Below are 13,833 nucleotides of genomic sequence, written 5' to 3'. Positions count from 1 at the left end.
AACTCAAGCACACACACACACAAGCATATACTGTAGCTACAAACACATAGAATAGCTTATCAAACATATGCAAACAGTATAGTGACCACAAGTTATCAAAACCCCTTCTTCAGTAGCACACACAGCCATTTTACACACTCACTCTACAGTGCATAAACACACGCATGGCCAGCTCCAGCCCAGTCTCCACATGAGCCAGTTAGATCCTTTCTCCCCTGTAGCGACTCCTGTGGCTGAGTGTATGTAAGCGCTTTCCTTCGTCATGTGCTGGGCTCTGTACCGCTGCCAACTCTAGAGGTCCTGCTCGGAGCTGTTTGATGTGTGTGTGAGCACAGGCCACACGCACAAATGACAGTCTGAGCCACAAGAGGATACATACATACATACACGTGGACCCTGGGGGCCTGGGAACTGGAAGCACATCAAAGACCTCAGGAAGAAAGAGTGCGGAGAGAGGTGGATGTGGTGACAGGGAAGGAAAGAGAGGGAGAGATGGTGGTGCTAGGGAGGATGAGAGCGAGGGAGGGAGAGATAGCGGCTTGGAGAGAGAGGAGACAGCTAGACAGGGAATGACAGAGATTAAGGAGGGGGGGAAAGAATACATATGAGAGAGGAAGAGAAGGAGAGTTTGTTGTGGAAAAATGAACTGGTGAATAGCGAGAGAGGGACTGGTAGGAAAACAGCGCGACAGAATCAAGCGACATTGATGTATTAGCATAGCAAAATAAATCATCATCACACCCTCTTTCTCACTGATGCAGCCTCTTTGTCCTCTTCTTTTCACTAAGGCTCCTCATACTTCTTCAAGGGGAAGGAGTACTGGCGTGTGGTAGGCAGTGATATGGAGGTGGAGGCCGGGTACCCACGGCCCATAGGAAAGGACTGGCTGGTGTGTACAGAGATGCAGTCGGACTCCCCAGCCACAGAGGCCAATAACACGGCTAACACGCGGCTACACGGGCAGCACCACGCCGACCACGCCGAAAATGGCTACGAGGTGTGCTCCTGCACCTCCGACTCGGCCTCGCCCTTTGGAGCCCAGCCCTCGCCCTCCCCCCTCTGGCTGCTCGCCCTTCTCTTGACTCTCTCTGGGGTACTATCCTACGTCCCTCTATGATGTAAGCAGAGGGGAGCAGCCTCACTCTGTGACAGGAAGTACAGCAGCCAATCTGCTGAGAGCTGGGGAGTGGCTTAAGGGGCTTTTCGCCTGGGTACTGCCAGACCAGCTACACCATCGAATCAAAACGATGACTGGAGGAATTTGTTGTTATTGTTATTATCTTAATTGGGATCCTCATTGTTAATTTGTTTTTTTTATGTTTTATTTATTATACAAAATCATTCTCAATGGATCAATATGCTTTCAAATTAATAATGTTTAAATTATGATATTGAATTAGAAATGTGATAACATGACAATAATGGAAATAGTTTATCAATTTGATGATAATAATGATAAGTTTATAGCCAAAAATGTGACTAAGCAGTCTAGCAGGAGAGTGGTACTCTGGGATGCTGTGCGCCCTTGTCCCTTTGTTCCTACAATCACTATAAGAGCTTTAAAGTAACTGTCCAGTGTTTTGGGATTTCTGTGAAATATGACGTTTTATTAATTACAATATTAGTGAAATAGTTTTCCTTCCAAATTGATTTAAGTATGTTAAAAAGCAGCTTTTCTTTGTTGTAGTGTTGTGGGCGTACCCCAACAACAGAATGGTGTTGGCGTATACCGGTCATTAAAAATATTCACGCGAGTAGACCACTGATTGGCTAGCTCATCTTCCTCGGGAAGATGACCAGCTTCTCTGAGGAAATAGCAAGCATTTTTTTAATGGTTTGAGGTGGGGTTTTTCAAGTGTTTTGTCTCCAATTTATGTTTTGGCCACAAATACTAGTATAGGTTGAGTCAACAACATTATTTATGTATGAGTTAACAGAATATTAACTTTTAAAAGTTAGATTGTCACTGGAAAGTTACTTTAAGAACCCTCACACACACAAAGACCACTTCATGTGCGTTTTTTACGGTCTGAGCTAGCGGGACAAATGCTTCCGTCTCCACTCACTCATTCAACTGGTAATGTCTGGGCTGGCCGGATGGACACTCCCCTATCATTGGACAGCTTGTTCTCCCACTTCTAATGTCAGGGCTATCTGGATGGAATGGACACTACTTCCTGTAATGACACTGACTCTCTTTCCTTGAATGCACTCACGTGCCCTTTTGTGACCTTTGCACCTGTATCTTTCTTTTTTTTCTCAGCTCAGATACAGTAGCACCTACTGCCATCATTAGAGAGGGTAACCCATTAGTATTGATTATTAGGATGTATTTTTGTAATAAACACAGAGAGATTGTGGTCGAACGCTACTCGGGGATGGTCATGATGGGGTTTTCACGATGTCTTGGTCTGGTCTGGTCAGTGGTCACCACAGTGGTCAGCGATACCCAACGGTCACCCAGGGACGCCTTTCTCCTTCTCCATTGGATGTCTCTCCTAACATGAACTATCTCTGAGGATAGGGGGATGTCTGGGTAACAGGACAGAGGCTGGACATGGATACCCACCAGCTGCCTGCTGAGAGGAGGGCACCCACTCAAAACACAACTAGATTTATTAATATTGCTAAGATATATTTACTTACAGTCTCTATATACAGATCTATTTGAGGTGAAAAGTTATATGGCAGTTGCAAAAAAAACGTACATTTCTCAGCCGTCTTTTCTAAGGTGAAATATTTTTGTAGAAAAATAAAGAGGGGGTAAGACAGAGTGTACTGGGTCGTGTAATGATTTTGTGTCACAGGGAGCCCAGGCTGAACAGAAAGAGGAGGACAATGCGTCAGCTGCCGTCACAGGCTGGTATTTACTTTCTTTTCTGTGTTGTTGGGAGCCATGTTTCTTATGTACAGGCGCATTTTATTATTTCCTCACTGCAAAAAAAACCATGCCAATTAAGTTGTACTCTCCTGTTAACAAGCCATCTTCTTCTACATGCATTCCTTGTTTCAGATCTGTTTATTCAGGATTATGTGTAATACATGTGTATATGTGTGTTTTGTGATAGAATTCAGTGACTTTTGAGAATAAGTCTGAACAATGTTGACTCAGTGAATAGAGCCAATAACACTCCAGATACTGTATTATTGACTCAAGGAAAAAGAAATGTGAGGCAGACACTCAAGCAGACACACAATGCATGGCATGAGGATTGAAACAAACCGTTTTCCAGCAGTGGAGGCTGATGAGGGGAGAACGGCTCATAATAATGGCTGGAATGGATTCAATGGAATGGTATCAACCACATGCATGTGTTTGATACTATTCCATTCACCTTATTCCATCCATTATACTCCATTCCAGACATTATTATGAGCCGTCCTTCCCTCAGCAGCCTCCACTGTTTTCCAGTATTAAAAAATGAGCACGCAGAGAAAGCAGCAGTACGTGCCATGTGTTTTTGCAGTCCAGAGGCTGCAGCAGTCGAACTTGGGGAGAAAGTGTCTGACTAATTTCATGGGTTACATAAGCAGCACAATGCCAGGTCAAAATAAAGGATCCACAAAGGAGGAAGGAACTGAATTATTGCCAATTGACTGCATTTAAAGTAGCAAAAGACTCCAGAGGGGTCTTTGTACAGGGCAAAAGATCATTCAGTTCAAAGAGTTTAAAATTTCAGGGAAGATCATGGCAAGCTGTTTCAACCAGAAAGGTCATGACCATGTCGATCACAATGGGCCTCATCTCAGTGGTTGGAGTTGACCTCTGCACAACTCTGCTACACTACATACAACCCTTCTTACCTGAATTTGCACATATCAGTACTGTCTACATTGTATATAACGTTATTTATATGAGCCATGAGCCAGCACATACTGCGTTTGTCAGTCTGATTTTAGATGGAAATATCTTTTGACCTTAGTTCTTCTGCAGATGGGATATTTGACACACACACACACCTCTTCAGTAATAACCCTTTCTGATGTGCCTCCTCATGGCGCTGTACAACCACTACTACAATAAGACATGACACATGGTGCACCACACTGACTACTGGAACAGTAAAAGTTAACGTTGCACTGGCTGAGGTGCTCTGGGTCTTGGATCTCAATTTCCCAAACCGCCCCCTCCTCTACACACAACCTTTAAGGCAGAGTCTAGAGAGGCTGCATTGCTACTGTGTGTCTGTGAGTCTGTCGGGATGGGGTTTGCTGAGCAGGAATGCAGCAGTGGATGTTTCATGTGACGTCCTGGCTATCATTTAGGCTACTACTGGGGAGGGTGGGGGGGTGAGGGAGGCATTCTACTACTAGGCTACTACTGGGGAGGGTGGGGGGGTGAGGGAGGCATTCTACTACTAGGCTACTACTGGGGAGGGTGGGGGGGGTGAGGGAGGCATTCTACTACTAGGCTACTACTGTAGTGCTGCACTTCCTTCCACCTAAGACACCAGTGTGTTGCCAATGTTTTATGTTAATGTAAGCTCTAGTGTAATTGTGTTTCCATCAGGAGTGTGACACTAAAGACTTGGGGCAGGCAGAATCAACAATCTCTGCATTATGAAGACAGCTGCTTTGTGAGAAGGTGTTAAAGTTCACAGTTAGCCATTGTTATGTATATGCCTGCTGAAAAGTACCAGTGGCTTTGCATCAGCCCCAAGTCAGAGCAGGTCCGCTGGAGCCATGGCCCAGTGAGTCAAGGGGCCTGCCCGCGTAGATGGAAACAGAAAAGTCTGAGCCTTTTCGGTGAAACACTGGGGTATATCTCAGATGGAAACTTGATATACCGTGTCGCTCATCCACAGTACCTCACCTCTAGCTCCTGTGTCCTCACTTTAGTAGACCTGCACTGCCCCCTGGTGGTGAAAACAAATTCACTACTTGTCATAACGTGCAAAAACAATTTTTTGTTAAAGTAAGCACTTGCAAATAAATGTGCAAAAAAATGACAATAATAGAAAGATAAAGGTAGATGGATGATGAACCAATCAGAGGGATGAAGGTAGCATATGGAACTCAGGTGGAGAAGACAGGAAAAAGGCTGTGGAGTCTGAGAGGGAGGCCAGTGTCTGAATAGGAAAGCAAAGAATACATGAAGACATTGAGAGGGTAAAGAGTGGTGGAGCAGCACATAGGCCTAGTCAGCTGAAAACGTTCAATCTGAGAAACAGAACAGAAATATGGCAGAAGTTAAATATGAGTTTCACGCATTAATAAAATTACATACTGTTGACATTTGACAAACAACTATGGAAAAATGTACAGATAATGTACATACTGCTAAATGACGTAAATTATACTGTACCTCAACCGTCTTTTCTGCCATATGCTCATGCATTTCTTCTCAGAATGAATCTGTGAAGTCCTCTGTGACATACTCTTGCTGTTGGTCCTCACACACTTAGCCCCTCAGACCATTTTGTTTTCTTTTGGCATCCCACCTCTCATACCACTCCTCCCTGCTCAATTCGTTTTGGTCTTTCTTTTTGGCTTTCTCCTTAGCTCTCTCCCGCTGAAGTTTTTGCCAGGCCTCTTCCCACTTCTGCCTCTTCTCCTCCTCCCTTACAGTGAGGGAAAAAAGTATTTGATCCCCTGATGATTTTGTACGTTTGCCCACTGACAAAGAAATTATCAGTCTATAATTTTAATGGTAGGTTTATCTGAACAGTGAGAGACAGAATAACAACAACAAAATCCAGATTTGAACGGTGAGGAATCAGCCCAGAACTACACAGGAGGATCTTGCCAATGATCTCAAGGCAGCTGGGACCATAGTCACCAAGAAAACAATTGGTAACACACAACGCAGTGAAGGACTGAAATCCTGCAGCGCCCGCAAGGTCCCCCTGCTCAAGAAAGCACATATACAGGGCCGTCTGAAGTTTGTCAATGAACATCTGACTGATTCAGAGGAGAACTGGGTGAAAGTGTTGTGGTCAGATGAGACCAAAATGGAGGTCTTTGGCATCAACTCAACTCGCCGTGTTTGGAGGAGGAGGAATGCTGCCTATGACCCCAAGAACACCATCCCCACCGTCAAACATGGAGGTGGAATCATTATGCTTTGGGGGTGTTTTTCTGCTAAGGGGACAGGACAACTTCACCGCATCAAAGGGACGATGGACGGGGCCATGTACTGTCAAATCTTGGGTGAGAACCTCCTTCCCTCAGCCAGGGCATTGAAAATGGGTCATGGATGGGTATTCCAGCATGACAATAACCCAAAACACACGGCCAAGGCAACAAAGGAGTGGCTCAAGAAGAACTACATTAAGGTCCTGGAGTGGCCTAGCCAGTCTCCAAACCTTAATCCCATAGAAAATCTGTGGAGGGAGCTGAAGGTTCGAGTTGCCAAACATCAGGCTTGAAACTTTAATGACTTGGAGAAGATCTGCAAAGAGGAGTGGGACAAAATCCCTCCTGAGATGTGTGCAAACCTGGTGGCCAACTACAAGAAACGTCTGACCTCTGTTATTGCCAACAAGGGTTTTGCCACCAAGTACAAAGTCATGTTTTGCAGAGGGGTCAAATACTTATTTCCCTCATTAAAATGCAAATCAATTTATAACATTTTTGACATGCGTTTTTCTGGATTTTGTTGTTGTTATTCTGTCTCTCACTGTTCAAATAAACCTACCATTAAAATTATAGACTGATCATGTCTTTGTCAGTGGGCAAACGTACAAAATCAGCAGGGGATCAAATACTTTTTTCCCTCACTGTATATGCTGCTTCCTCTTCTCCCTCTCTCGTTCCACTCTTGTTTTTCTGTTGATTCCTGACAGAGGAAAGAAACGGTTGGTATATATTGAAACAATATCTATGTCATTTAAAAAAAAATACTTTCTCTTGAAACATCTCACAAAAAGGAACTTAACTATAAAGTATTTATACAACGGGTGGTTCTAATCCTGAATGCTGATTGGTTAAAACCGCATTCCAGCCGGTGTCTATTCCACAAGTTACCACCAGTTAAAATGCCTATTTACTCTGTTCCATCTGACTGCGCAATCCACTGTCTCATCAGCCCAGCCAGGCAATTTATAAACTTCATCTAAACTTCATCTAGACATTATCTCACATTTCTTTTAGACTAACATTTAGTTTTCAACAGATTTGTATAAACCTTGCTGTCTGTCTCTCCGACATTTGCAACACTGTTTCAATAGTCAAATTTGATCTCCAGCTGTCTCATAGTAATGAACGTGTCGGGACGAGACAGACAGGCAGCGTTTCTCAGCCAGTCAAAATCATGAATCAGCTGGCATCATTTTTATGGATATATACAAAGAAATGTCAATTGAAAAAAGATACAATGAAACAAAGTACAGCTAGTTTGCAGTATTTCCAGCTTCAGTTTGAAGCGATTGTGTTAGCTGTATTGTTGGCTAGCTCTCTGAACAATAGTGTCCAGACGAGAGAGCACATTTTCTATGCCAGGCGAAATCGCGCCTCATTAGCTCATTGTTATGGATGTCTCCAAATAAATGTCACTAGAAAACAGCTTAAACAAATGCAAATGCAGCTACTGTTGTTATTCTGGCTGCAATGTTTCACTTGACTGTAAGTTAGCCGTAGTTGGCTAGCTAAAAAGTAAGGGATAAGAACTTTGCCAGCCAGTATGGCAATGGAATATTTAGAACAAGCAACTGGGTTGCGTCCATAGATACAGAACAAAAAGACTGAACGACTGGGTCGCGTCTCTGGCAACCGAACCGATAGAACGATTTGTGTCAGGAATATATCTTGTGGATGGATGAAATAGTATGAATAAATTAATCAAAATAATGTTTTTTATTAAAATACGTAAATCATTATTTGAATATGTTAGTAACCCGTTGTATAAAAGTAATAATGCCCTCAAAGCCGTCTCGGGCCTAACACCCGTGCCAATATATCCTCCAAACACCGGCTTCTCTGGCATTATCACTTCAGTAGAACAAATGGAAGCAACTAACTTACCTATGCTGTATAACTTAGTTATCACCTTCCTCCTTCACCCTCTGAAAAGGTCTCTCGAGTTTCAGTTTGTTTCTTTCTTTGATCTTATCATTTCCCCAGTTGATTTTCCTCCTGATGCTTTTCTTCTTATTTTTCTCTGTGTTATTGTTTCCCTCAACATCTTCCTTACTCTCTTCTGTCCTCATTTCCTCTTTGCTCTGCCACTCAATTTTTTTACTCTTTTCTCTTTCAATCTGTTCTTGTCTTTCTTCCTTCTCTCTCTCTCTCTCCATCTTCCATCTTCTAATGCTCGCTGTTTTTCTTCCTCTGCCGCTTGCCCTATTAAACTGTTCTTCAAACTGTTCTTCCAACCTTTTAACTCTGCTCTTTTTTCCATCTCTGTCTCCATCTTCCTCTCCTGCTTTAATGCAAGCCGTTTTTCTGCCTCTATACACAATTGAATTGTATTGTTAGCTGTGTAACCTCTGCTCTCCAATTCCCATCCTCTCTCAGGATTCTCTCTATCTCTGATTCATTTTGCGCCTCTTTCTCTCTCTTTTCAAATCAAATCAAATGTTATTTGTCACATGCGCCGAATACAACAAACCTTACAGTGAAATGCTTACTTACAAGCCCTTAACCAACAATGCAGTTTTAAGAAAGAATACCCCAAAAAATAAAAAATTAAAGTAACAAATAATTAAAGAGCAGCAGTAAAATAACAATATTAAAATAACAATAGCGAGGCTATATACAGGGGGTACCGGCACAGAGTCAATGTGCGGGGGCACCGGTTAGTCGAGGTATTTGAAGTAATACATACATGTAGGTAGAGTTATTAAAGTGACTATGCATAGATAATAAACAGAGAGTAGCAGCAGCTTAAAAGAGGGGGGGCAATCCAAATATTCTGGGTAGCCATTTGATTAGATGTTCAGGAGTCTTATGGCTTGGGGGTAGAAGCTGTTTAGAAGCCTCTTGGACCTAGACTTGGCGCTATGGTACCGCTTGCCGTGCGGTAGCAGAGAGAACAGTCTATGACTAGGGTGGCTGGAGTCTTTTACAATTTTTAGGGCCTTCCTCAGACACCGCCTGGTATAGAGGTCCTGGATGGCAGGAAGCTTGGCCCCAGTGATGTACTGGGCCGTACGCACTACCTTCTATAGTGCCTTGCGGTCGGAGGCCGAGCAGTTGCCCTACCAGGCAGTGATGCAACCAGAGGATGCTCTTGATGGTGCAGCTACATTCATCCTCGCATCCTTTTATTTTTGTTTTCTAGTTCTGTCTGGGTTCTTTTTCATTATCAATCTCTCGTTGTCTTTCCTGCATTTCCATGTCAGTTTCTTCTCCACTTCCTGGATTTTTCCTTTCTCTTCGTCCATTTGCTGTTTAGTTACCTTCCACCTTTCCTCCTCTCGTTGGCTTGACTCTTTGCTGTTCCCCACAATTTATTTTGCTAGCGCTCTCTGTATTTTTGTTACATTACTCTGTTTCTTCCTTTTCCCCTGCCATCCGTTTATTCTCCTCTCTCTGGACTATCTGTTTTTGCCTGTCATCCATCTCTCTTTGGACTTCCTTTGTTCTTCTACTCTTTGTCTTGACTCCTCTTTCTTCCTCTCCAACTCAATTTGCTTTTCTTGTTCTTTCTGTTGTTTCTCCTCCTCTTTCTGCATTCTCACTCTCTCCATTGCCTTCATTTTCTTCCACTATCTCCCTGTCTTTGTCTATTTTTGAAATCTTGAAATCTTTTAAATTCATCTAGCAATGCTGTCTTTTCTGTTTTTCTGTCTGTCTTTATCTCTCTTTTCTTCCCGCCTCTGTCTCCAATTTCCCCCCGTTGTCATCACAAGATAGCTATGAAGTGGTTTGTCCCTTTTGCTTTGTTCCCTGATGTTTCAAATTGTTTCCCTCTCCGACTCCATTTCTTGTAGGCCTACCTCCTCAATTATCATTGTAACTACTGTTGTATCTTCCTTGTCATCACACCCAAACAAGCTTTGCATTAAATACGTTTTCCTCTCGTCCCGTCCTCTTTCCTCCCCAATTTCTCTTGTCTCCGCCATTCTTGTCACTTGCTTCTGTCTTTGTGTCAATGACCCTCTCCCTCTCGCTCACTCTCATCTTGTCTATGTGGTCCTCTGTAGCTCAATTGGTAGAGCATGGTGCTTGTAACGCCAGGGTAGTGGTTTCGATCCCCGGGACCACCCATACGTAAAAATGTATGCGCACATGACTAAATCACTTTGGATAAAAGCATCTGCTAAATGGCATATTATTATTGTCACTTTCATTCAGTTTGATCTATCTTTCCTCCTCCTCTCTCTCTCTCGCTCTCTCCTCTTTCCCTTTTGTTGTCATGACTTTGTCAACATCACTTTCCGCTATTGTTTTTAGGTAGTGCTCAAGTGTTGAGTCTCTGTTTCTTTTATCTCGGATATTCTATATTTTCAATTCTCATTGTTGTTTCCTTGTCATCATCCATAAACAAGTTTTGTATTAAATCGTTTTTTTTCTCTTTTTCTGTCTCTCTTTCCTCCCCAATTTCTCCTCTCCCCCGACATTTGTCTTTGTGTCACTGAACCGCTCTCTCGCTCCACCACTTTCATCCAGCTTGATTGTTACGTTTTTATTCTGTTTCTCAGTTGTTGAATTTGTATTTCTCTCTTTCTCCATGTTTAGCATATCTTCCATATTTTGCCTCAACTCTCTAATCTCCATCTCTGTCTTTTTTAGAATGTATTTTGTTCTTGCATCTTCATGTTCCATCTTTCTTTGTGTTTCATGTAAGGGTTGGTGTGAGGTGTGACCCAGGTGCGGTGCAGGATAGACAGTAGGCAGTAGGCAAGGATGGTGAAACAAGGACCTTTACTGGTGATCCAAAAGCCAGGATACAAAACAACAAACTATACAAGAAAACAAATGAGGAGCACTTAGGTCGCCAAAAAACAGGCTGACAACAAACAATACGAAATACTTACTCTGACTGGAAAAACACAATGACACAGGGAGAACACTTCTCGAGTACCTGTAACTCCGTCACGTGATCCGACACCGATACATACTGCTTGACATCAAGGAACTAGCAGAGAAAACTGAGCAAGGGAACACAGGGAAGTGAGGGCATAAATACACAAGTGAATCAGATAGACACAGGTGACACCAATAGGCAGATAATTAGTCCCGACTGTGAGTGAGGAGGTGCCTAAGGTTGTCGGAGCATGACTCCTAGTGGGTTGCTCAGGAAACTGCAACCCACTCCTGTAACAGTTTCAAATCCATTCTGTTTATCATCCCTTTGTCTCTCCATCTTCCTCACTAATTTATTAAGTCTATCTCCTTCTGCATCACATCCATCTCTCTTTCTGTTCTGGCCAGTGTCTCCATCACTTTCTGTTTCTCTTCATCACACCTTCTCTATGAGTCCTTCCATCTCCCTCTCCATCTCCCTGGTTTCCCTCTCCATCCTCCATGGTTTCTTTCTGACTCTCCACCATTCTCTAAACCTCTCCAAGCAGAGGCCTCAATGGGTATGGCAGAGTATGGCTATCGCCATACCCTAGCTCAACACCAACAGTTTAAAATAGGCTACTAAAATCATTCCAATCTCGATTACAAGGCAAATGCAATGTAGAGGTATTAGAGGCATGGCTTTAGGACCATACAGGCGGTTCAGCGTAGGGTGGGAAGGCTGGACTATGGGACTCCTTAAAGACACACCACTTTGATACAGCTACGACTGGAAGTGACTTTTCGTAGCAGGTTAGAAGTGCATTTTCGCTAACCCTAACCCTTTTTCCTTAACTTAATTTTCCTAACCTGCTACGGTAATTCTCCGAACCTGCTGCGTAAGTTCTCCTAACCTGCTACGAAAGAATGTCACTTCCGGTTGTAGCTGTATCGAAGTGGCGTGTTTTTAGGGAATCTGTCATGGTTCCACCTGTCACCAGAGGGCGGCAGTGACCGTCCTAGAGACAATAATGACACTCAGGTGTGTTCAATCACTAATTATGATTTCCCTTTTAAGAGTGTTTTTTCTGTTTCCCTTAGCAGAAGCTTGATTCGTTTTTTCCATGTGCGTTTGTGTCCTGAGTGAGTTGTCTAGCCCTAGTGTTTGTTGTTTTTCCAGTATTACTCTGATCCTCAGAGTAATACTGAGGATCAGAGTAAAGTACTTACGTTTATCCTAAACAACTGATTCCTCATCTGGTCTCATCTCTGCTCCTGGGTCCAACCTCATCACGTCACATAATCTCGACTATGGACAGCCAGAGATGAAGAGGCAAAGCGAGAGGGTTTACTCTGGGCTCCCGAGTGGCGCAGCGGTCTAAGGCACTGCATCTCAGCGCTTGAGGCGTCACTACAGACTCCCTGGTTCAATTCCAGGCTGTATCACAACCGGCTGTGATTGGGAGTCCCATAGGGCGGCGCACAATTGGCCTGTTGTAGGCCGTCGTTGTAAATAAGAATTTGTTCTTAACTGACTTGCCTAGTTAAATAAAAATAAGCAGACTGCCTGTCTTTGGGACAATGACTCCCATTGTTGGGAGTGACAAGACCATATCATTATATATACAGTATCTCTGGGACAGCACATCGACGCAACTCTGCAGTGAACAGCGCAGCTTTTCTCTCAAAACAATGCAGAGATGGAAGATGGCTGTAGATGGCTAGGTAACTGCTGTTTGACTTGACATGAAACTAAACTAGAGTTTTTGATTCTGGTGCTGAGCTAGTGCGTAGCAGCTAATTGCTGTATGACATGTGTTTGTAAAATGTTACGTCCCCGATCAACTGTGGTTGAATGAAGTTACAGCAACCAAGGTGATAAGGGCTGGAGTAGAAATGCAGTAAATGGGCTTTACTTTGCCATCCCTAGGTATAGCTGAAATGATGCCCCTGTCTCCAAGTCTCTCAATCTCTTTCTGCATATCTTCATCCTTTCTCTCCATTGGTAGCAGTCTCTCTCTCTTTCTGACTATGACCATTTCTCCCCATCTCTGTTAGTCTTTATCTTCCTCTGCATCTGTTAGTCTTTATCTTCCTCTGCATGTCTTCCTTGTCTCTCTCCATTTGTAGCTGTCTCTCCATCTCTGGCTGACTTTCACTGTTTCCTCCCCTTCTCTATTAGTGTCTTTATCTTCCTCTGCATGTCTTCCATTTCTCTCTCCATGTGTACTAGTCTCTCCGTCCCTCCCAGACATGCCCTTTCTCCCTCTCTGCCGATGTCTTTAATTCCTGAATGTCCTTCCCTGTCTCCTGATGGTCTCTCAAAACTGCTTCCATTATTGCTATCTCTCTGTCTCGCCTGTTGCCTCTCTGTAGACCAGTGCATATTTTATCTATTTGTTCTTTCTCTTGGTCTGAACGTCCCACTCTCGCAGGATAGATTCTTTAGTTTGAGTCTTCAATCCCTTACCCTTGTTCTAAAATACAAAGTGAATGTGTGTATGGCTCATAAGATGCACTACATGACCAAAAGTATGTGGACACCTGCTCGTCAAACATCTCATTCCAAATCATGGGCATTAATATGGAGTTGGTCCCCCCTTTGCTGCTATAAAAGCCTCCACTCTTCTGGGAATGCTTTCCAGTAGATGTTGGAACTGTGCTGCGGGGACTTGTGTCCGGGATGCTAACGAAATGCTTACTTGCAGGTTCCTTCATTTCTTGCAGGTTCCTTCTCGACAATGCAACAATAATAATAAATAATAAAAGATAAGAATACGAACATAAAGTATATGGCTCAGTAAAATATAATAACATATTTAGCATAAGTGTAATACAGGAAGGCATAATATTTTTGTCCAATACTTTCACGTGTTGTGGGGAAGGGGGGATTGAGGGGCAAGTGTTTAAATTGTGCAGTATTTAGCAATCATAATAGGAGTCCTG

General features: G+C 43.2%; 1 protein-coding gene across 1 annotated transcript in view; it reads left to right on the top strand.

Moving 5' to 3' along the window:
- LOC121541620 (matrix metalloproteinase-17-like) overlaps window positions 1-2,773 on the top strand; it is a 100,281-nt gene extending 97,508 nt beyond the window's left edge. The window contains exon 10 of the mRNA XM_041850778.1: window positions 789-2,773. Coding sequence (XP_041706712.1) covers window positions 789-1,117 — 329 coding nt within the window. The 3' untranslated portion in view covers window positions 1,118-2,773. The remainder of the gene's footprint in view (window positions 1-788) is intronic.
- The last annotated feature ends 11,060 nt before the right edge of the window (window positions 2,774-13,833 follow it).

Source organism: Coregonus clupeaformis, chromosome 27 (assembly GCF_020615455.1).
Source record: "Coregonus clupeaformis isolate EN_2021a chromosome 27, ASM2061545v1, whole genome shotgun sequence".
NCBI lineage: Eukaryota > Metazoa > Chordata > Actinopteri > Salmoniformes > Salmonidae > Coregonus > Coregonus clupeaformis.
Note: the sequence above shows the minus strand (reverse complement) of the source record. Positions and strands in the feature narration are given on the sequence as shown.